This window comes from Rhinatrema bivittatum, chromosome 6 (genome assembly GCF_901001135.1).
Source record: "Rhinatrema bivittatum chromosome 6, aRhiBiv1.1, whole genome shotgun sequence".
In the NCBI taxonomy this organism is placed as follows: domain Eukaryota; kingdom Metazoa; phylum Chordata; class Amphibia; order Gymnophiona; family Rhinatrematidae; genus Rhinatrema; species Rhinatrema bivittatum.
Window position 1 is genome coordinate 75496650 of NC_042620.1, and position 24894 is coordinate 75521543.

The window sequence follows — 24894 nt, forward strand, 5'->3', positions numbered from 1 at the left end:
TCTGATTTTGGCTCCAGTGATTCCTCTGGCAGGGTCCTCGCAGAGGGATGTGTTTGCATCGACCCCGGGGGAATTTTTCACCACAGTTCTTCCACTTCTTGCGTCAGGCCTTCTGTGCCTTCACTCAGTCACTGGAAGGCCCCTATCAAGGCCCCCGGAAGGTCTGGGCTTGGGTCCTTCCTCCCATCCTGGTCTTAATTGAGAGGGTACAGCCAACACTTGAGGCCCCTGGGCTTTCCTGGGAAGACCCCATGGATGTGCAGGACTGTGAAAACATGGGAAACTTGGAGTCTATAGAGGAAGAAGAGATCCCTCTTGGCCTGGAAGATGATTTGATCATCTGTCGCTTCCACTGGCATGAGATTAGTTTTTTAGTTGAGCAAGTAGTTGCGTGTTTTCATCTGGAGGAATTAAAGCTGCAGGAGGCTTATGTATGAGACTCCATTATGAAGGGCAAACGTAAAACCATTACCGCCTTCCTACTCTATGTGGAGGAGATGATGGCAGAATGGGAGTCCCCAGAGTCAGGTCTGAGGGAAGGTCAGCCTCTTGCAGCGCTTGTACCCATTCCATAGACGGCACTACAGACGTTTTTTTTAGGTGCTGGTGGTAGATGCCTTGATTATGCCCTTGATCAGGCATACCACTGTCCCTATTGGGGGGAGGGGGCGATCCCTTCCTATCCCAAGGGCCCTTCAGGTGCAGCATCCTCTGAGGAACTTATTTGTATCCTCAGCAACAGAAGTACAGATTTTAATCTGTTTGGCTCTAGTGGTCCAGGCCGTTCTTCGCTGGATTCAACAGCTTCCGGAAAGTGAAGATGTGGCCAGGATGGAGTCTGCTGCAGCCTTTTTGGGAGATGTTTTGTATGATTTGTTGATTTCTGTCTGATCAGTGGCTCTTTCTGTTGCCTCTTGTGGCTACGCATTTGGGCAGCTGGCTCTTGGTCCAAGACTCAGCTGGAATATTGCCATTTAAGGGCAAGTTGGGGTTTGGAGAGGATCTAGATCATTTGGTTAAGAACCTTGGTGATCCCAAGTGCCTGACAGAAGATAAGGTTTGCTCCTTTTATAGAACCGACAGAGGCCATAGGCAGTTCCAGGCAATACTGCTGGCCAATACTTTGGTGCCACCTCCGCTACTTATGCCTGATCAGAGGATGAGGTCAGTTTTTTGTGGAGACAGAAGAGATGCAGACTCTTCGGGGATCGGTAGGGCCTCTTCCTGAAGGTCCATAGATTCACTCACTTTTGATGCCTATAGGAGGTTGCTTGCAGGAGTTCTATAGGGAATGGACCCACATAACGATTGATCAGTGAGTACTGAGATCATTCGTACAGTTTATAAACTGTATCTACATTGCCACATTCAAGAACTCTTCATGGTCTCCCTTTGCTCTGTCCTAGTCAAGCCAAGGGCAGTTTTTGAAATCTTCCTGAAATTACAGCTCTTGTAATACTGACCTTGGCCCCTTCGCAAAGGGGCCAAGGTCGATATTCCATTTACTTTGTTGCACCCAAGAAGGATGGGTCCTTTAGCCCATCCTGGATCTCGGGGCCATAAATCGCTGTCTGTGGGTTCCACACTTCTGCATGGAAAACCTGAGGTCTGTTCTGATGACTGTTTGGCAGGGGGAGTTTCTCTGCCAGCTGAACCTGTCTGAGGCTTATCTCCATATTCCTATATGGGATGAGGGTCAATAATACCTGCAGTTTTGTGTGTAGTTCCAGAACATTTTCAGTTCTGGGCATTACCCTTCAGTCTCACAGCTGCTCCACCGGTTTTCATCAGGGTGATGGTCATGGTGGTAGAAGCCCTCCGGCACGAGGGTATAACCATGCCCCTGTATCTCGTGTTAATTCTGGCACTGATTCACGAGGAGGTGGCGCAAGTGACCCATCGAGTGGTATGGTTTTTAAAAAGTTTGGGCTGTGTAGTCATTTTTGCCAAAAGTTCACTTCAGCCTTCGCAGACCCTGGAGTATCTGGAGGTGCGATTCGACATGCAGTTGGGGGAGATGTTCCTGATGGATGACAGGATGTGCAAAATACTTGGTCACATTCAGGGTTTTCTAGACCTTGCCTTGCCCTAGACATGGATTATCTACAGGTGCTAGGTCTGACGGCAACTCTGGACTACGTTCTGGTTCCATGGTCCAAGACTCGCATGCGCTGCTCCTGACTCTGTGGTCTTTGCAGTAACAATATTACGGAGTTTGCTTTCCATTGAGCCCTATGGTTCACCATTTGTTGAGCTTGTGGCTGGTGCCCAATCATACTGAAGTGCATCAGTATAGCTATGACAGATTGGATTCTGTTCATGATGGATGTGAATCTCTTGGACTGGGGGCTCATTGTCAGGATCAGGTGACTCGGGAGTTAGGTCTGGAGGAGTCCTCATGGTCCATCAATCATTTGGAGACCTCCCACTGCTTTAGGGACAGGCCGTCAGAGTCCTGTCTGGCAATACATATGTGATTCAGCAGGGGGAAATCAGTAGTTGCAGAGTTTTGGCAGAGAAGTGTCGCCTTTTCTCAAGGGTGGAGAGAGTTGGATTCGCTGGGGATTGATGCTCTGGTACATCCCTAGCGAGAGGGGGAACTTTTCTATGCCTTCCCCCATGGGCACTCGTAGGCTGACTGCTGTGGTAGATAGAACTGGAAAGCATTCTGGTGGCTCCAATTTGGCCACACTGGCCTTGGTATGCTGATTTTGTCCGGCTTCATGTGGACCAGCCTTTTCGCCTCCTGAGAGAGTAGGGCCTTCTGGCTCAGGGACCCATAGTCATGGAGGATCTTGCTCCATTCTGTCTTAAGGCCTGGCTATTAAGCAGAAACAGAGCTGCAGAAAGGGATAAGAACGTGAACATAAGTTGCCATACTGGGTCAGACAAAGGGTCCATCAAGTCCAGCACCTTGTTTCTAACAGTGGCCAATCCAGGTTACAATCACCTGGCAAGTACATAAAACATTAAACAGATCTCATGCTACTAATGCCAGTAATAGCAGTGGCCATTCCCTAAGTCAACTTGTTTATTAGCAGTTAATGGACTTCTACTCCAGGAACTTATCCAAACATTTTTTTTTAAACCCAGCTATACTAACTGCCCTAACCATATTATCTGGCAATGAATTCCAAAACTTAATTGTGAGTTGAGTGAGAGAGAATTTTCTCAGATTTGTTTTAAATTTGCTACTTGCAAACTTCACGGAAGAATAGTTCTTCAGATAATAGATCTAATAGTTCTATTATCTGAAAGAGAGAGATTCACATTCACCCGTTCTAGACCTCTCATGATTTTGTAGACCTCTTATCATATCCCCCCCTCAGCTGTCTCTTTTCCAAGCTGAACAGCGCTAACCTTTTTAGCCTTTCCTCATAGGGGAGCTATTCTATCCCCTTTATCATTTTGGTTGCCTTTCTCTGTACCCTCTCTAATAGTACTGTATCTTTTTTGACGTGTGGTGACCAGAATTGCACGCAGTACTCAAAGTGCGGAGTGATACAGAGGCATTATGACATCCTTCATTTTATTCACCATTTCCCTTCTTAATTTTTCTTAACATTGTTTGCTTTTTTGACTGTTGCAACACACTGAGCCGACTATTTCAGTGTATTATCCACTATGATGCCTAGATCTTTTTTCTGGGTGGTAAATCCCAATATGAGACCTAACATCATGTAACTACAGTGTGGGTTATTTTTCCCTATGTGCATCACCTTGAACTTGTTCACGTTAAATTTCATCTGCCATTTAGACACCCAATCTTCCAGTCTTGAAAGACCCTCCTGCAATTTATCACAATCCGCATGCGATTTAACTACTCTGAATAATTTTCTCAATTGCAAATTTGATTACTTCACTTGTCGTATCCCTTTCCAGATCATTTATAAATATATTGAAAAGCACCGGGCCAAGTACAAATCCCTAAGACACTCCACTGGTCACCTTTTTCCATGAGAAGATATCGCCTCCTTCCCATGGCTTTTTAATTTTCTTAGAAGCCTCTCATGAGGGTCTTTGCCAAACACCTTCTGAAAACACAAATACACAACATCTATTGTTTAACCTTTATCCTCATGTCTGTTCTGTCTACATTTTTTTTTTGAAGGAGTTAAGATTTCAGTTGGGTAAATCCATGCTGACTGTGTTCCATTAAACCATGTCTTTCTATATGCTTTGTGGTTTTGTTCTTTAGAATAGTTTCTGCTATTTTTCCTGGCAGTGAAGTCAGACTCACCAGTCTGTAGTTCCCAGATCACCCCTCGAGCCCTTTTTAAATATTGGAGTTACGTTGGCCAAGTATAATGGATGATTTTAATGGTAGTTTACAAATTTTTACTAATATTTATTTATTTATTTGTTTTTCTATACCGATATTCGATTCAAAATATCACACCGGTTTACATACGAGTTGTCCAAAGGCAAGCCTTATGGGGACATGACACATTTTAACATGATACATTTTAACAGATTAATCGAGAAACAGAATATAACGAGAAACTTGCATTACATAACTCTTTTAAGCTTAAATATGTTCTGACTTAGCTTATTATGTACAACGGGTAGAATTGGACAGGAAGGGATAAGGAAGGGGGGGTGGGGGTCGGGGTTAATTTTCTAGGGGGAATGCTTTCCGGAAGAGCCAGGTTTTGAGATTTTTTCGGAAGGAAGGTGTCGAGGGATCCATTCTGAGAGGAGCTAGGAGGTTGTTCCATATTTGGGGGCCTGCTGTTGATGCAGCACATTCTCTTGTGGAGACTCGATGAACTTCCTTAATGGAGGGAGTGGTAAGTAAGGCTGTGTTAGTAGAGCGGAGGTTCCTTGTGGGGTTGCAGGGGAGCAGTGGGCCTTGTAACCATCTAGCCTTGTCATTGTGAATAGCTATGTGGATAAGCATGAGGATCTTATATTGAGATCTGAAAGGGACGGGTATAGGCTTGATGTGATCCGTTTTTTTGCTGTTTGTTAGTGATTTGTGGCTGCATTCTGAGTGAGCTGGAGAGGCTTGAGGGTGGTAGCGGGTAGGCCTGCTAGGAGGGAATTGCAGTAGTCTAACTTGGCGAAAAGGAGGGATTGTAGTACTGTCCGGTAATCTGGAGGATGTAGCAGAGGTTGGAGTATTTTAAGGATTTGTAGTTTGTAGAAACCTTCCTTTAAATGTCATATCCGATAGCACTGTATTTTCCAACACACCCTCTTCATATTAAAATGTCTTTCTCGTCTAATCCCTCTCGAATATACTACATGTAAATACCCCTCGTTTAACATTATATGTTAAAGTTATCACTTGATTGTCTTTTGTTAAGCTACATGTTAGTTATCATTTGATTGTTCCCTGTATCTCGTTGTTTAAAATGTAAACCGGAGTGAAGGCCTTCACCAATACTTCGGTATAAAAAAAACCTATAAATAAATATCAACACCCTGATAAAGTTCAATTCCTTGTCCAGGGTGACTCTGAGGTCTCCGGCTGTTATGAGAGTTGTGCATTTGGGCGGAGTTGTCAGGTTCGTGGATGGAGTTGTAGTTTTCCCGGAAAGGTGCAGAATTTCCATTTTGTTCTGGTTAAGTGTGCGTGCCATTTGGGAGAGTATACATTTTATGTCAGAGAGATGGGATTCCCATTGGTTTAGTGTATTCTCGATGTCGTCTCTGATGGGAAGCAGAATCTGTACATCATCGGCATATAGGAAAGGCCTGCTTTATCCAGATAGTTACATAGTGGGAGCATATAGACATTGAAGAGGGTAGGGGATAGGGAAGATCCTTGTGGGACTTCCTGTGAGAGGGGTATTAGTTCTGAAGTGGTGTTTTCATGAGTAACTTTATAGTACCTGTTTGCGAGAAATGATTGAAACCATTGGATGGTAGTACCATTGATACCAATTTCTTGTATTCTGTGGATTAGGATCTCATGGTTGACCATGTGTCAAATGTGGCTGTTATGTCGAAGTAATAGGAGGAAAGAGGTGCCTTTGTCAAAACCTCTCAGTATTGTATCTGTGAGGGTGAGTAATAGTGATTCAGTGCTGTGATATTTTTTGAACCCGTGTTGAGCAGGCACCAGTATACTTTGGTTTTCTAGGTATTCTGACAGTTGTTGGTTCACTGTTTTCTCGATGATCTTGGCCAGGAAAGGCAAGTTAGAGATGGGTTGGTAGTTGGATAGGATGGTCGGGTCTAGTTGGGGGTTTCTTTATGATCGGCTTTACCACGGCACCTTTAAGGGAATCCGGGAGAACACCTTGTTCCAGGGAAAGGTTGACAATGTCCGCGATAGGCCTTGCTAGGCAGTTTGGGATTAATTTGAGGGTTTTCGTTGGGATAGGGTCGAGTGGGTGTGCTGCTGGGTTTATCTTCTGGACCATGGCTTCCACCTCAGTGGAGGCGATGGTTTCAAATTTCGACCATTTTGGTGTGAGGGATGGTGGTGTGGGAGGTTCAGGGTTTCTTGGCTGGGTTCTTGAGGTCAGTTCAGATGTTTTGTCTTTAAGGAATTGGGCTACTAATTTACTGCTATTAAATCTGCTATTAAACTATTATAAATTATTATATTATATTATAAATTTATATATATATTATTATATATATAATTTATAATTATAATTATAAATTATTATATTATAAATCTATTAAATCTACTATTTACTAGATGTGAAATTTCATTTTTGAGTTTTTTCAGAATCCTGTGATGTATACCATCTGGTCCAGGTGATTTGCTACTCTTTAGTTTGTCAGTATGGCATACTATATCTTCCAGGTTCACCGTGATTTGGGTCAGTTCACCTGAATCATCACCCTTGAAAACAGTCTCCTGAACCGGTATCTCCCCAACATCCTCCTTAGTAAACATTGAAGCAAAGAATTCATTTACTCTTTCCTAGTGCCTTATCTTCCTTAAGAGCCACTTTAACCCCTCAATCATCTAACGGTCCTACCGACTCCCTCGCAGGTTTCCTGTTTCAGATATATTTTAAAAGTGAGTTTTTGTCTCTACGGCCATTTAAAATTCTCTTAGCCTGTCTTATGAATGTTTTACATTTAACTTGACAATGCTTATGCTTTTTCTTATTTTCTTCAGATGGATTCTTCTTCCAATTTTTAAAGGACATTTTTTTGGATAAAATAGCCTCTTTGTCCTCACCTTTTAACCATGCTGGTAATTGTTTGGCCTTCCTTCTTCTTTAATATATGGAATACATCTGGACTGCGCTTCTAAAGTGGCATTTAAAAAAAAAATGTCCATGCCTGTTGTACATGTTTAACCTTTGCAGCTGACCCTTTCATTTTTTTTTTTTATGTCTTCCTCTTATCGATTTCCCTTTTGAAAGTTTAGTGTTAGAGCTGTAGAGTTATATATTTTCCCCCTTCCAGTCAATAGTTCAAATTTGATCATGCTATGATCACTATTCAAGTGGCCCCATTACACAAAATCCTGTGTTCCACTAAGAATTTGATTTAAAGTAGCTGCCTCCCTCGGTTCCTGAACCAATTGCTACATGAAACATTCATTTATTCCATCCAGGAACTTTGTCTCTCTAGCATGTCATGATGTTACATTTACCCAATCAATATAGGGATAATTGAAATCTCCCATTGCTACACTGCCAAATTGGTTAGCCTTCTTGATTTCTCCTTGCATTTTGTCTGTCTCATCATTTTGGGCAGGTGGGCGCTACTATATTCCTGTCACTATACTCTTACTCAACACATACAGGATTTCTACCCATAAAGATTCTATTGTGCATTTATTCTCTTGGATGATTTTTATCCTGTTGGACTCTGCCCTCCTGTACAAAGGGCGCCACCCCCCACCCCCCACCAAGTTGATCCTCCATATTATTGTGGTATAATTTATATCCTGGTATTGCACTGTCCCATTGGTTATCCTCCCTCCACCAGGTCTCTGATATGCCAATTATGTCTATCTCTTCATTCATTACTATATACTCTAGCTCTCCTATCTTGCTAATTAGACTTCTGGCATTGGCATACAGACATTTGTTTGTATTAACAACCTGCTGTTCAGTTGATAGGGATAATTTGGAATCATTTAGTTCAGGTGATTCTTTACTTATAGGAACATGGACTACTTTTGAATGTATTGGAACTTCTTTGTTGGGATGCCATAACTCCTCTGTTTCATTAGTATGGGGTTATCAGGTATTCATGAAAGAACAGGCGCTATTTGCCAACCCCCCCCCCCCCCCCCCCCAAAAAAAAAACCAGCCCAAAACATGTGAGATTAAAACTTTTATTAGAACATATTTATACACAGAAAACACTTAAAATACGTTTGTGAGTGTAATGGTGGAAACACAGTGGCTTGCAAAAGTATTCAGCCTAAAATGTTAGCAGAATTGTGTGGATTACAAATAACACACAGATTGTTCAAGACAGTATGTTTATTGTAAACCAATATGCTCTTAAAGTAAATTCTCAGTCTGCTCATTATTCAGTAATGGCTTCTTTCTAGCCACCCTCCCATGCAGGGCAGTTGTATGCAGAGCTCTTGATATGGTTGACGGGTGAACCTCCACTCCAGTCTCAGCCACTGAACTCTGTAGCTCCTTCAAAGTGATTGTTGGCCTCTCTGTGGCTTTCCTTACAAGTCTCTCTCTTGCTCTGAAGCTGAGTTTTGAGGGGCTGGCCTTGATCAGGCAGTATCTTAAATGGTATGATGCAGCTTCCATTTCTTCACAATTAATTGATCCAACAGTGTTCACTGGGATATCCAAGCACTTGGATATTATTTTATAGCCTTTTCTTACCTTTTGCATGTCTATACGTTATCTTTATTTTCCTTAGAATGTTCTTTGGTCTTCATTTCCACAACTTTCCTTCTGATTCACAGGCTGGCAAATAGTTCTGGAATTAGAGGGGATCTTTAATCTAGAAAAGCTGGATTGTTAAGGAAATATCTTTCATCTTTGTAAACTTGGAGCTTCCACAGCACAGGGGTTGAATACTTATGCAAGCAGCATTTAATTTTAACAAAAAAATGCATAGAAATAATGAATTGTGACTTTGAAAATCTACTTTATTGCAAACCAGTATGCTCTTAAACATACTGTCTGGAACAATCTGTGTGTCAATTGTAATCCACACATCTGACTTTAGGGGGTTGAATACTTTTGCAAGTCCCTGTAATTGTTGTAGATCTCACAGTTAACTAAGAAGAAGGTCTGACAGTCGATGACAACAGCCAATACTACTTCATCCTCTGTATTGTCAGCATTTTCACGATACATATTTTCATTGAATCACTTCCCCATATTGGCTGGTAAGAAGATGGTATAGCAAATATCCCGGCATCTCATTCTATGACGCATTTGCAGTATTGCCAAAAGAGTTGCATTGGCCATACAGTTTCTTGTCTTGGACTTAATTACATTTACTTGAGAGAAGACTCTCTCAACATATGCATTACTCAGAGGCAGTGCTAAAAGCGAAAGAGCAAATAATGCCAAATTCCCATACGTGTGTTCACCACTAGCATATCTGTAGTTGTAAACTTCAGTCCAAAGAGCTTCCGGGTTTGTCATCAGCCATGTTCCACCGCACCAAGCTGATTGAGTTATACTGAATGTCTAGCATTCTTGCGTCACCTTTGAATAACTTGATAAGTTCCAGAGCATAAAGTGGCTGTTTCACTTGAAGATAGTATTGCAGAAAGGTCGAAAGATGTCAGTGATTGCCACAGCAATATATTTTCTGGGAGTCTCTTCTTTATTTGTTTTGTGGCAACGATTCTTTACATCTCTCGCTTTCCTCCGAAATCAACTGCCGCTATAGGCAGAAAGATAGATGCATCAGGAAGATTCAAAGCAATAAGATTCTCATCAGATGATATAAATGCAGGGATCACGAATTGTGACAATATCGAGAAAATAATGACAGACAGCAGGTTGTCTTGCATCACAAAGTGATTACCAGATTCCAGTTGTAATTGTTAAACTGCAGTAATGGTATCAAAAAATGCAGGTATAACTTATTGACAAGATCGTTGTACATACTTGACTAAATTTCAGCATAGTGACATCTTTCCTTGACTTTGCACAAGTTAAAGTGGAGTTTTAATTCATCCCACTGAGACAGAACACATTTGCAGCAATTACACATGGACGACCATCTGGTGTTTGAAAGCTGAACAAGTCTGGGTTTCTTGTCCATCATTTATTGTCCTATACAAGTTTGCATAGTTTCTCTGTCGCTGGGTACTGAGAAAACCAGGAATATGGTCGTCCAACTAAAAACTCTAAATGCTGGGGCAATTGTTGGACATCTTGGCTCGACCACAGCTGAAGTGAGTTACACATGCACTTAACCAACTGTAAATCCGCATTTACTAGTTTCAGGTTGGTGTACAGTTTTGTGTTTGCTGTATCCATCAGTTCCTATTCCAATGCACTTATTGAAATCATTGCTCAGTTTGTGCTTTTTTGGGAGTTTTTTTGTTTTTTTTTTTTGTTTTAGAAACTCCATCACAAGCGAGGTAGTATCAGCTGTTTCACCCTGCAAATCAATTAGACCAATGAATGTAGAAACAATTCTATTTAAAGCTGTGCTGAACTATGTCACAATAACAAAGTTGTTTCATCAAGGTTGTCTGTTTTCATCAATAATGAGTATGACCGGTGTGTCATCTATAAGTTCTTCGAGTAAAATGGGCGCAATCTCATTGCAAATTAAGACTCTACATTTAGTTCTGTGAAGCCTAATATCTTTGTTATGCATCGCCGCTGTCAACTCACATAGGTGATCAACAATAGATGCTGCACAGTGACAGGCTATAAAACAAGCATACTTCAGTTCCTGCTGTTGCATGGTTATGTTAAGCTTTACTTCAGTTAATATCAATGTCTGTGAGTCGCATAGATTATTTTTGTATGTGTTTCTCCATTTTAGCTTGTTGCAGGATGTCTGCATGATGTGCACAAATTTTGCATTTACAAAATTAGCACGTAGCCTTACTGTCATTGCCAATAAAAGGAACAGTAGGTACGGAAGTCTTGCCTACAAAAGTTGTCTGGGTGAAGAAATAAAAAAAAAAAAAAATATATATATATATATATGACATCAACAATGGTGTGGAACAAATAAAAAACAAAACGAAACAAAACCCCAAAAACCCACCATTACAGGTTACCATGGCCCATTAGTTTTTACCTGTATGTCAGCAGGTATGGACAAGCTTTCTTACAAAGGTTGTCGTCTGAAGCTGCTTAGTGTGGAACAAATTAAAAACAAAACAAAAAACCCCCCACCATTGCAGGTTACCATCGCAATTATTTTTAACCTATACGTGAGCAGGTTTGAAGTCTATGGACCATTGGCCTGGCTCTGTCCCCCTCACACTCATTTCCCCTCCCCATCCCCTCCAAGCACAACTCTGGCCCCCTCACACTTATTCCTCCCACTCCCCCTTCCAAGCACATCTTTGGTTCCCTCACTCATTTCCCCCCCTCCCAGCATATCTCCAGCTCCCTCACACTCATTTCTTCCCCTCTGGCCCCCTCCCCCTCTGGCTTCAGTCCAGACACCTCTTCTCTTTTCTCTTCACTCCCTTCAATGTTCAGCCCTGCTATACTGCATAAGAGCTTCCTCTCCTCTGGAGGTTTAGAAAATTGTGATGCAAGGCAGCCAGAGTACCGCGTTGTGCTGTGCTGTGCCTGATTTGGTCACCTGATGCAGTTGCTTGGTTCTATTAGGCCAGTTCCTGCTGTGCTGTGTTCTGCCCATGTGCTCCTCTGGTAACCTTTGCAGCTTTGCTATGCTGCCAGAACATGCCTCCTCCGGGCAGACTCCTCTTGGGTGATGTAGCCTGGCCTCAAGGAAGCTTTCTCCATCTGCACTCGGCTACTGAGAATCCTGCCTGAGTGCCTGGTCTGCAGAGTGCCTGCCCCAGTGCCCTGAGATGGTCTCATTGTTCTGTGTAGTAACACTCACACAGGCCGATACAGCACTGTTAACCCGCATTTGGACGCGCGTTTTCGACGCGCTAGCTTTACCCCTTATTCAGTAAGGGGTAATAGCGCGCCGAAAACTCGTGTCCAACCCCCCTGAAACTAATAGCGCCCGCAACATGCAAATGCATGTTGATGGCCCTGTTAGTTATGCCCGCACGATTCAGAAAGTAAAATGTGCAGCCAAGCCGCACATTTTACTTTCAGAAATTAGCGCCTACCCAAAGGTAGGCGTTAATTTTTCTCGGCACCGGGAAACTGCTTTTCTGTACACCCTCCAACTTAATATCATGGCGATATTAAGTCGGAGGTCCCAAAAGTTACAAAATTGTAAAAAATGTAAAAAAAAAACTTAAAATGGGCTCGCGGGTTGAAAACTGAATGCTTAATTTTGCCGGCGTCCGTTTTCCAAACCCGTGGCTGTCAGCGGGTTTGAGAACCGAAGCCGGAAAAATTGAGCGTTGGCTGTCAAACTCGCTGACAGCCGCCATTCCTGTCTAAAAAGAGGTGCTAGGGACGCGCTAGTGTCCCTAGCACCTCTTTTTACCGCGGGCCCTAATTTAAATAAATTAATTTACTGAATCGCGCGCACAGGAGAGTGGCCTGTGCGCGCGCCGGGATTTTTACTGTATCGGCCCAACAGTGAGTAAGGCAACCGTTAAGTTCCTTCTTCCCAAATCTTATTGCTCTTTTCCTCTGCTGGGGCTGCGCTGCACTGATGCTTCCTGATTGTTATAGGCCATGTGTGCTGTCCCGCAAAACGTTTTGGATGGGTCTGAATGAAAATTGGTTTGGCCATGGCCCACCCAGGTGAACTCGTAGCTACGCCACTGCTGTGGACAGGTCTCATTGGCATAGCAGCCAGTCACAAGAACAGCAGGGCACAAGTCCCGCTCACCAAGCCAAAAACACGATTTAGAAAAAAAAAAAAAGCCTATATTAAGCAACTCACAATTACAAAAAAAAAAAGGTGAATCGCTAAAAAAACCCCAAACTCATGGGAAATGAGAGGTTGGCAACACTGATTAGTATCCTTTGAAGATACCATGCACTGCTGAGTGACTGTCAGTTTTCCCCCTTCTAGTTTAAAAGCTGCTCTATGTCCTTTTTAAAAAATTATTGCCAGCAGCCTGATTAAGGTGGAGCCTGTCCTTTTGGAAAAGCCCCCCCCCCCCCCCCCCCCCCCCAAAAAATGCTGCCTAGTTGCTTACAAAACTGATTCTCTCTTCCCTGCACCATCATCTCATGCTCCAGAGCTCTGCCTGCCTCTGCGGACCTGCACATGGAACAGGGAGCATTTCAGAGAATGGTACCCTGGAGGTTCTGGATTTCAGCTGTCTACCTAAAAATCCTAAATTTGGCTTTCAGAACTTCCCTCCCTCATTTTCCTTTATTGGTGCCCACATATACCATGACAGACAGCTCCTCCCCAGCACTGTCTAAAATCCTATCTAGTGATGCATAAGGTTTCACCACCTTTGCATTAGGCAGGCAAGTTACCAGGCAGTCCTCACGTCTACCTGCCACCCAGCTATGTACATTTCTAATAATCGAATCACCAACTATGTCAGCCGACCTAACCTTTTCCTCCTGGCAATACCCCTAGGAGACTCGTCCTTGGTGCGAGGGGGAAAATACATCACCTGGAGAGCAGGTGTTTGCTACAGGATCATTTCCTGCTGCTCCAGGATGATGCTCTCTGACCAGTAGACCTTCCTCTTCCAAGGCAGCACCAGGGCTGCCTGATTGGAGTTGGGACTTGGCTACTATGTCCCTAAAGGTCTCAACTATATACATCTGTCTGCCTCAGCTCTTCCAGGTCTGCCACTCTTCTGCGGTGATTTCTGGGACACTGCTAAAGTCCCAGAAATGGTCTACTTACTTGGCTTACATTTGGGTCTGATGAGTGTTTGAGCACTTCTGTGAGTCCAGGGTGGAGTCCCCTTAGAGAACTGCAGTTTCCTGTATCTTAACCTTACTTCGGGGAGGGCTAGACAGAGGGCTGGAACTGAATTCTCTGAAAGTGCAGGTGACAGTTTTTTCATACTACTGGGGGTCCATTTTGGGGGTGACTATAGCAGCTCATCTTGATGTGGCTCGTCTTTTTGAGGGGCATGAAAAGATTGCGCCTTTTTGTCCTTTGTCCCACAGTGGAATCTCAATCTAGTGTTGTGAGGTCTAATGGGGGCCCCATTTGAGCTTCTGAAACAGAGTTCATTGAAGGACTTGTTGCTAAAAATGGCCTTTCTAGTTGCAATTTGTTCTGCAAGGTGGGTCTGAGTTGCAGACCTTATCCTGTTGAAATCCTTTTCTGGTGATTTTGCCAGATGCAGGAGTTTCACCCAGTACCTCCTTCCTACCAAAGGTCAATTTGGATTTTCACAAAAGAACATAAGATATATACTGGGTCAGACCAAGGGTCCATCAAGCCCAATATCCAGTCTCCAACAGCAGCCAATCCAAGTCACAAGTATCTAGAAAATACCCAAGCCCTAAATAAATACCATACTACTAATGCCGGTAACAAGCAGTGGCTATTTCCTATTTAGTAATAGCACTTATGCAAACCCTTTTTAAACCCGGCTACACTAACTGCATTAACCATATCCTCTGGCAATGAATTCCAGAGCTTAATTGTGCGTTGAATGAAAAGAGAATTTTCTCAGATTCGTTTTAAATGTATTACTTGCTAACTTCATGGAGTGCTCCTAGTTCTTGTATTATCCGAAAGAGTAAATAACCATTTCACGTTTACTTGTTCAAGTCCTTTCATGACTTTGTAGACCTCTATCATCGTCCCTCTTTAGTCGTCTCTTCTCCAAAATGAACAGCCCTAACCTCTTTAACCTTTTCTCATAGGGGAGCCATTCCATACCTTTTATCATTTTAGTCGCCCTTCTCTGTACTTTCTCTAGTGCAACTATATCTTTTTTGAGATGCAGCAACCAGAATTGCACACAGTGTTCAAGGTGTAGTCTAACCGTGGAGTGAGTGATACAGAGGCATTGACATCCTTCGTTTTATTTTCCATTCCCTTCCTAATACTTCCTAATATTCTTTTTACTTTTTTGACTGCCACAGCACACTGAGCTGACAGTTTCAATGCAATATTAACTATGATGCCCAGATCTTTTTCCTGGGTGGCAGCTCCTAATATGAACCTAACATGTATCTACAGCATGGGTTATTTTTCCCTATGTGCATCATCTTGCATTTGTCCACACTATATTTCATCTGCAATATGAACACCCAATTTTCCAGTCTAGCAAGGTCCTCCTGTAATTTATCACAATCTGTTTGTGTCATCTGCAAATTTGATCACCTCACTCATCGTACCCCTTTCCAGTTCATTTATAAATATATTAGAAAACACCCGTTCAAGTACAGATAAATCAGACCATTGTACTTCTGGCCTTTGCCTCGGAGGAGTGTGGTCCTGAGTATCATTCCCTCATGTGTTTGGATGTCCAGAAACATATCATTCATTATCCCAGGACAAGCAGGATGATAGTCCTCACATATGGGTGACATCATCAGATGTAGCCCTGATACGGAAAACTTCTGTCAAAGTTTGTGAACACAGTCAGGAATAGAGTTACACGGAGGCTTGTCGAGCACTGAGGAAGTTGAGGAGGGATAAAAGAACATCTCTTTGGATTTTATGAAAAGAAAAAAAGGATAAAAAATGAACATGGATAAACCCTGAGTAAGACATTGGATGTCGAAACATGCACAAGTCGGGATTATTCAAGACAATTTAAAGCTAAGTACAGTGGTCAAATTTCTGACGGTCTAACAAATTATAAAGTGTGTTACACAGGAAGAAAATATATGGACATAAGATTGAAGTTAAAATAAAGAAAAAAGAGGGGATTCTCTGTAGCCTATCTCTGAAAGGTTTTTAAAATATATGTTTGGAATAAAAATAACGGAGGTTGGAGGGTGTGTTAATGATTAAACAGCAAGGCACTGAGGGGGTTGCCTATTAACAAATATATGAAACCATCCCCTGTCCTATCAAATTTTCCGGTGTAATTTCCAGTTTAAGAATATAAATTTTGAGTAAGGCAACAGTATATACCTCAAATATACGTGCCAGGTGGGGGTTTTTTTGGTGTATAATATTCTCAGCAACAGGGGTCTCCCTTTAGTCTCTTTTTTTCCGCGGTGCTATAAGCATCGCATAATAGGAGCTCTGTGAGATTTTCTCTCACTTTTTCCTCACGGAAAACATAACTTTTCAGTCACAAACTTTATCACTCAGGGCTCCCTTCGACATAGTAATCGGTGAGTACTTTTTTGAATCATTTTTTAGTCGATTCCTGTCACCTTCACTCGGTACCCGCAGGCCATTGACCGTTATCCGGCCTATTTTCAACATGGCCTCCGGATTAAAAAAATGCCCAAATTGTAACCGAACTATCTTGATCACCAACCCGCACAATGTTTGTGTTTTATGCCTGGGATCAGGCCATGATGTCTGGGCTTGTACAACTTGCGCCCAGATGACACCTTAAGGGCATGCGTGCCCGGTTGGATAAAATGGAGGAACTGTTTCAAAAACTCACTCCATCGTCACCTTTGACATCATCACCAAAGAAATTATCACCCTCTGTTGAAAAACATTGAGGTAAGAAAAGGGCCGATGACCGTCCGTCACAGACCCCATCCAGATATTCCATAGCGTCATCGACATCTAAAGAACATCGTGAAAATAGACGCCATTGGCACTGTTCCGTATCAGATCCATCAGAGGGAACGACATCCACATCGGCACCTAAGGACATCGAGCCGATGCCGAAGCGAGTCCGGGTACTAGAGCCAACATGTCCCTCTGTACCCGAGATACCGAGGCGCTCTCCACCGGGATCGGTGTTAGAGGCTGTGCCACCACGTTCAGTCGTGGAAGAGCCAGTAGCGCCAGTCTTACCTTCTCCTGTGACAGTGGACCCAGTCCCAGTCTCCAGGGAAGAAGTGACTTCCATGGTCCAGCAGATGGTCATTGAGGCGTTCCAAAAATTCCAGCCTCCTTCTATGCCAGCACAGATACCGACGCCAGCATTGACACCAGAACCGTCGATTTTTCAACCTCTACTGAATAAAATCGACGCCTTACTCGGAGCTTTTCTGACACCGATGACGCTGACAGCTCCCCCGATATGGCCATCGACACAATCGATGCCAAAACATCCACTGATGATTCCTTTGATTCCAATCCCAGGTTCATTGGAGGAATATGGGAGAGACTCGGATTCCGTCCCGAGGCCATCGGGCCTTCAACACTTCCAGGCACAGACATTACCTTCGATGCCTCATCAGGTGATGCTGGCCATCGATGCCATCGAGACATTTTGATTCCCCAACAGTGCCTTTGCTGCCTCTAATACCAAAGCAGATTCCAACTCAACCATCGAAGTCTGCTTCTAAGACAAAACATCACCAACAAAAGCATAAACCAGGTCCTTCTGAGGCACATTATCAACCTCAATACAGTCCTTGGGATTATGTAGACACTGACACTGATACAGATGATTTATAGTCAGAGCCTTCTCCACCAGAAGAGAGGAGGAAGTCCCCTCCTGAGGATTTGTCATTTGCAAATTTCATAAAGGAAATGGCAGATACAGTTCCTTTTGAATTGCTTACCAAAGAAGATACAAGACTCTTGAAGCGTTGCAGTTTGTGGATGCACCAAAGGAGGTGATGGCAATACCCATTCATTAAGTGCTTCTAGAGCTACAGCATCGATTATGAGAACATCCTTGCTCTGAACCAGCTGTAAACAGAAGAACAGACGCAACATACCTGGTATAATATACCCCAGGTTTCCAAAAACCGCAATTGCAACACCACTCAGTGGTCATCGAATCGGCTCAGAAAAAAGCCAGAAAACAAAAACCACCCTCTTCTACCCCACCAGGAAAAGAACAGAAGTTTTTAGATGGCCTAGGAAAAAAGGTTTTTCAAGGATCCATGCTGGTATCTAGAATTGTGGCATACCAGCTTTACATGACGTAATATCAAAGAAACTTCTGGAAACAAGTTCAGGATGTTGCTGATAACCTTCCTCAACAACAACGGGCACTAAATACTCTTATTGCCAAAGGCCTGGAATCTGGCAAACACGAGGTACAGGCAGCTTACAACTCATTTGAGACATCCGCCCGTCTATCAGCAGCTGGAATCAATGCACATAAGTGGGCTTGGCTCAAGGCTTCGGACCTCAGATTAGAAGTCCAAGAGAGACTGGCAGATCTCCCATGTACTGGAAACAATCTCTTCGGAGAAAAAATTCAGGGTGCTGTCTCACAACTCAAAGACCATCATGAGATACTCCATCAGCTCTCCAAGTTACCATCTGATCAGCCTTCCTCCATTCGAAAAACTAATAGAAGAGATACCAGGAGGCCTTTCTATAGACCTAGAAAGTACTAACCACCTGCTACTTCAGCACGTTCTTACCTCCACCGCAAAGAGGACGTGCATGCCAACCAAAGCAAACAAAAACCCAGCCACCTCCACAAACTGGTCCAGCAGCTGGTTTTTGAAATACATCAAGAGAACAGAAGCCTCTCCACCAATCCTATGCCCCACTTTACCAGTAGGAGGTCGACTCCATCATTTCAAACAACAATGGAGTATCATTACCAAAGATCAATGGGTATTAGCATACTGAATCGGGGATACCGTCGCAAATTCAAAACAGTACCCCTGCAGTCGCCACCCAACACATTTTGGACAAGAATGTCATCACATCTCAACTTCAAGTAGAACTCTCAACACTGCTGACCAGCAGGGCTATCAAACCAGTTCCCTGGTCTCAGTAAGGCAAAGGTTTCTATTCCTGCTATTTCCTAATTCCAAAGAAAACAGGCGGCCTCCGCCCTATCTTAGACCTCCGTAATCTCAACAAATTTCTTCAAAAAGAAAAATTTTGGATGGTATCCCTGGGAACTATCCTTCCATTGCTTCAACGGAAGATTGGCTCTGTTCTCTAGATCTTCAAGACACTTATGCACACATACCCATTTCCAGACAAACATTGCAAGTACCTACGATTTATCATGAGGAAACATTACCAATATCGAGTCCTGCCATTCGGACTTGCCTCTGCGCCTCGAGTATTCGCAAAATATCTAGCAGTAGCTGCTGCACGTCTAAGAAAAAACAGCATTCATGTTTTTCCCTACCTAGACGACTGGTTAATCAGAAGTCCACCCAGGCAGAGAGCTCCGTCTGCCTTAAAAAGCACAATAAAACTGTTGCACTACCTGGGATTTCTAATCAACTATCAAAAATCCCACATCTAGCCGTCAGCTCCTCACTTTCATCGGAGCAGACCTCGACACCACAGTGGCGAAAGCTTTTCTTCCAAACGACTGTGCCAACAATTAGCACGCTTGGCAAACTCAATAATCCACAGCCAGTTTGCCTCTGCCCATCAGCTTCTAATACTACTAGGACAAATGGCCTCTACAGTGCATGTTACCCCTATGGCGAAGTTAGCCATGAGAAGAACTCAATGGACTTTGAAATCTCAATGGTTCCAAGCTTTCCAACCACTGTTGTACACAGTTCAAATCACCCACCAATTACGCCTTTCGCTCCATTGGTGGACGAATCAAGCTGCCTTAAAAGCAGGCCTCCCTTTCCAGCAATTAATTCCACAAGTCATCTTAACGACAGATGCCTCCAATTTGGGATGGGGAACACGTCAACAGCCTTCAAACACAAGGGACTGGACTACACTCGAAATTAAGTGTCAGATAAACTTCTTGGAACTTCGAGCAATACGTTATGCCCTGTATGCCTTCAAAGGACTGCCTCTCCAACAAGACTGTGCTGATACAAACGGACAACACAGTAGCAGTGTGGTACATAAACAGGGAGGCACGGGCTCTTATGTACTCTTGTCAAGAAGCAGTGCAGATTTGGGCCTGGGCTCTCCAACACTCTTTGCATCTCCGAGCAACTTATCTGGCAGGCATACAAAACGTCCTAGCAAACGATCTCAGTCGGCGTTTCCATCCTCACGAATGGTCTCTGGATCCCGGTGTAGCGAGCAAAATCTTTCAACGCTGGGGTCGCCCAACCATAGACCTCTTTGCGTCCAAACTGAATCACAAAGTGGAAAGATTCTGCTCCCTCCACGGCCGTCAACAAACGTTCCCCAGGGACGCCTTTGCTCGCCCCTGGAACACAGGACTTCTATATGCGTATCCTCCGATTCCTCTCATATCCAAAACTCTCGTGAAGCTACAACAGGACAGAGGATCAATGATCCTCATAGCCCTGTACTGACCTTGACCTCTCGATCGGAGAACCAATTCGCCTGGGTACAGCGCCCACTCTTATAACTCAGAATCAGGACAAGTTGTATCATCCCAACCTGCTAACTCTTGCCCTGATAGCTTGGATGTTGAAAGCATATTTCTGCAACCACTTAATCTTTCTACTCAAGTTTCTAAAGTTCTCGTAGCTTCACGAAAGCCTTCCACACGTAAATCTTACCACTTTAAGTGGACAAGATTTACCAAGCGGTGCACACAAAAAGGTTTTGACCCTTTCTCTTGCCCCACTCCTTCTTTATTGGATTACCTGTGCCACCTTTCGGATTCTGGTCTCCAGACATCCTCTGTAAGGGTACTCTTAATTGCCATAGCGGCATACCACAAGGGAATAGGGGATGCGCCAATAACAGCGCAACCCCTAGTGAGTCGGTTTATGAGAGGCTTACTCCACCTTAACCCTCCCACTCGACCACCGGTTACTGAATGGGATCTTAATTTAGTGCTAACGAGACTCATGTGATCCCCGTTTGAGCCTCTGCACTCCTGCGATGAAAGATTTCTTACATGGAAAGTATTTTTCCTAGTAGCCATTACATCTGCTAGGAGGGTCAGTGAGTTGCAAGTTCTTGTCACATACTCACCCTACACAAGGTTCTTACATAACCGGGTAGTTCTTCGTACTCACCCCAAATTCCTACCAAAAGTGGTAACGGATTTTCACCTCAAACAATCCATAGTCTTGCCTACTTTCTTTCCAAGACCACACTCTCACCAGGGGTGAAAGCGTTTTACATACCTTAGATGTAAACGTGCACTAGCTTTTTACCTGAATCGCACGACCAGTCCATAGAAAATCCCCCAACTCTGTTTCTTTTGACAAAAATAACCAGAAGTTGCAGTGGGAGAAACATACTCTCTCCAACTGGCTAGCAGACTGGATCGAATTCTGCTATAAAAAAGCAGACATTCCTTTCCAGGGGAGAGTAAAAGTGCACTCAGTAAGGGCTATGTCTACATCAGTAGCACACTACTGTTCTGTGCCTATTGCTGATATCTGCAAAGCTGCAACTTGGAGTTCACTTCACACCTTTGCAGCACATTACTGTTTGGTCAAGGAAGGACGACAAGATTCAGCCTTGTACAATTTGTTTTAAAGAACTTATTTCCAGTATAGTACCAACTCCTTCTACATCCATCCTACTGTGATTTCAGGCTGCCTCATTTTTTCCAACAGTACACTAGTTGTGCTTGTTGCACAAGTTGTATGCTGTTGGTCCAATACAAGAATGACTCAGCCTGTAGCTTGCTAATCACCCCATATGTGAGGACTATCATCCTGCTTGTCCTGGAATAAAGCAAAATTGCTTACCTTGTAATAGGTGTTATCCCAGGACTGCAGGATGTAGTCCTCACGAAACCCACCCACCACCCCGCGGAGTTGGGTCCGAAACGTTTTATTTTATTTTTTTCGCTCCCGCTTACTGCTACAAACGAGACTAAAGGGAGACCCCTGTGGCTGAGAATATCATGGCATGCTGGGCATGCTCAGTGGCTTCACTGTGCCAGTCAAATGTTTCTAGAAACTTTGACAGAAGTTTTCCGTATCAGGGCTCCATCTGATGATGTCACCCATATGTGAGGACTACATCCTGCTGTCCTGGGATAACACCTATTACAAGGTAAGCAATTTTGCTTTACCTGGAGGTTACTAATGCTGTCTGCAAGTTCAACAAGCTATTTGTCCTTTTTGGAAGTCCATGAAAGGGAAGGCGGCCTTCAAGGCTACATTAGGTTACTGGATAAAGGAGACACTGGAGTCAGCTTATGTACTGCAGGGCAAAAAGCCTCCAGAGTTGGTGCGTGTGCAGTCCACCTGGGCTCAGTCAGTGTCCTGGGCAGAGGTGCATGCAATTGCGCCAGTTGACATTTGAGGGCAGCTACTTGGTCTTCACTTCATACCTTTTCAAAGCATTATCAATTGGACATACTGGCATGGGGAAGGTATGTGTTAGAGTGGCGGGTTCTCTGAGCAGGCCTCTCTTCCTCCCACCCAGGTAGATGAAGCTTTGGTACTTTTCACTTGTCATGGCTGGACTGGTGTAGCAGGAATAATGGAAAGGAAATGAGCAGCTAAGGAAATGTCTCCATTTCATTTCTATAAAGAGTTTTCAAAATAATGTATTTTGTCTAGAAAGAAATGCCTGCCAAATACATGCATCAATACCAAATCTGTTTTTCTGAATGCAGAATTATGTACCTTGTTTCCTGTTTGCATGTTTGCTGGCTTATGTCTTTTTCCATATAATAAATATTGAAATGAGCTTATCTAAATTTTGTGTTCCAGAGTTGATATTCCTACCATGTACAATGATTTGGATGCATCTCAGGATGTTACTTTATTTAATCAATATACTCAGAGCCAAGAAGACTCCTTGTAAGTATGAACAATAATGGAGTCTGACTTGTTTTCAAGATTAATGTTGGACAGCAGATGTTAATTTTTATTATTTGTTTATAGAGAAAAAACAAATGTCACAGAAACCAAGAAGGAAGATTGTGAGAAGATGTCAAAGGTAAAATGGTCAGGTTCCCACCCTGAGTATATTGAAATGCTTGCCACTTTCAAATTCTAAGCTTCTCTTTATTTAGAGGGCAGTTTTTTCCATGGGTAAACACTTGACTGAGTATGTAAAAGAGAAAAGACTTTTATATATATATATATATATATATATATATATATATATATATATATATATATATATTTATTTATTGCTCTTCTGTAGATGAAAGGTAGGGTGAGGTTAGGTCAGGAAGAAGAAAGGGTATGCGTAATGTTACCATGTGGCATGCACCAGATGGATGTTCAGTGGGAAATTTCCCTTGATACGTGTGGAAAACAATTCAGGTATTCATATTCTCTTCACCCCAGGGTTTCAGCAAGTCGCATGCAAGCGCTCTTAATATGGGTTATAACTAGGGTTGCCTGATTGTTTTCTAGACAGTAAATATTTTTGGGGTCCTGCATGGAAAAAAGATGACTAAAATGTTAGGTAATGTCCTGAATTTAGCCTACAGCTGCAGCTTAACATCTGATCCTCTACATGTATTTTGTGGCACTTGCAGTAGTTTGGCCCATAGGCTGGTAAAAGCAAACCTTTGCCAGAGTAAAGAAATTCTAGAACTAATGGTCATAATATGAGGCTCAGGAGTAACATCAGAAAATATTTCTTTACTTAAGGATGGTGAATGCATGGAGCAATCTCCCAGTGGAGATAAGGCAAAAACAATAATGGTTTAAGAAAGCATGGGACAAGTAGAGAGGATCCATTAATTGCAAAAAAAAAGTGAGGAGAAAGTCATAGATTTACTGGGATCTATGGCACTGTAGCAGAAAGTAAACTGGGCAGACTAGTTAAAATCAGTTTGTTCTATTTTTCTCTTTTTTTTAATGTGAAGCGTGGCAGTAAAACTTGCATGTGCAAAAACCCTCACTGCAAAGATATTAAACATCTCCAGATATTTGAACATTTGACAGTTGAAGATCAAGAGTCCAAGTTAAACAAATTAAAATATTCATTCTCACAGGACAAGCAGGATGGTAGTCCTCACATATGGGTAACATCACAGGATGGAGCCCGGTACGGAAAACTTTTCTGTCAAAGTTTCTACACAGCTTTGACTGACAATGGCACGCTGAGTGCACTGAGCATGCTCAGCCTGCAATTATCCCTGTGAGCCACAGGTGTCTCTCTCAGTCTTCTTTTTTCCGCTCTGCAGTAAGCATAGCGGTTAGGAGCTCTGTGAGAAATTCTAACACTTTTCCTCATGGAAATACTTAAACTTTTACTTCACAAACACTTTTCCCTGCACGGGTCTCCCTCCGCGTACGTTTATTCGATGCTCGGTGAGTACTATGCCCTGTTTTTTCGGCCTGTTCCTGTCACCTTTCTGGCCTGCCAACCGACTGCGGCCTTCCCTCTCCCTATGTTTTCAGTTAGCCATACATAGCCTGCGAGTGCCCCTCTGTGACACACTGCCTGGTTATTAGCGCTAGTGGGACAGGGACTTCCACGGTTTCCGTTGCTGCCAGGGCCTCTGTCGATTCAGGTACTTAGATTTCCTCAGTACCCTCGCGCAGTCGATGCCCCCATCGCTACCGTCTGTACCCCCTTCAGACCGTCCTGGACTCTTAGATGTCATCGGTACCCCTCCCCCCACGGTACTCTGATGCCATCGTCCCTGCATCATTTCTATCGGTGCCATCCATGTTTTTTTATCCATGGCACTGAATTTTCCTTGGGTTTCATCGGTGCCATCATTGCCCGGGTGGATACCAGCAAGGTACACCTTGTCTCGTCTCTGCCATCCATGCCTGGGTCTGCCACCATTGCCCGGGGCACTTCCCTCGATGCCAGGATCATTTCCATCAATGCCATCCTTTATTTTATGGATGCCATTGATGCCCAGGTCCTTTCCATCGATGCCCAGGTCTATTCCATCGATGGGCTTCGATGCCCAGGTCTGTTTCCATCGATGGGCCTCGACGCCCCTATCGATGCCGGTATCTTTTTTCCGATACCAACAATGGTTTTTTGATTATTCGATGCCACATCGTTCCCATAGATACCTACGCC

General features: G+C 43.3%; 1 protein-coding gene across 3 annotated transcripts in view; it reads left to right on the top strand.

The window, feature by feature from the left end:
• RIF1 (replication timing regulatory factor 1) overlaps nucleotides 1–24894 on the top strand; it is a 438203-nt gene that overhangs the window by 295422 nt on the left and 117887 nt on the right. For all 3 annotated transcript variants that reach the window (XM_029605462.1, XM_029605460.1, XM_029605461.1), the window contains exons 28-29: nucleotides 22605–22694; nucleotides 22779–22833. In XM_029605462.1, coding sequence (XP_029461322.1) covers nucleotides 22605–22694; nucleotides 22779–22833 — 145 coding nt within the window. The remainder of the gene's footprint in view (nucleotides 1–22604; nucleotides 22695–22778; nucleotides 22834–24894) is intronic.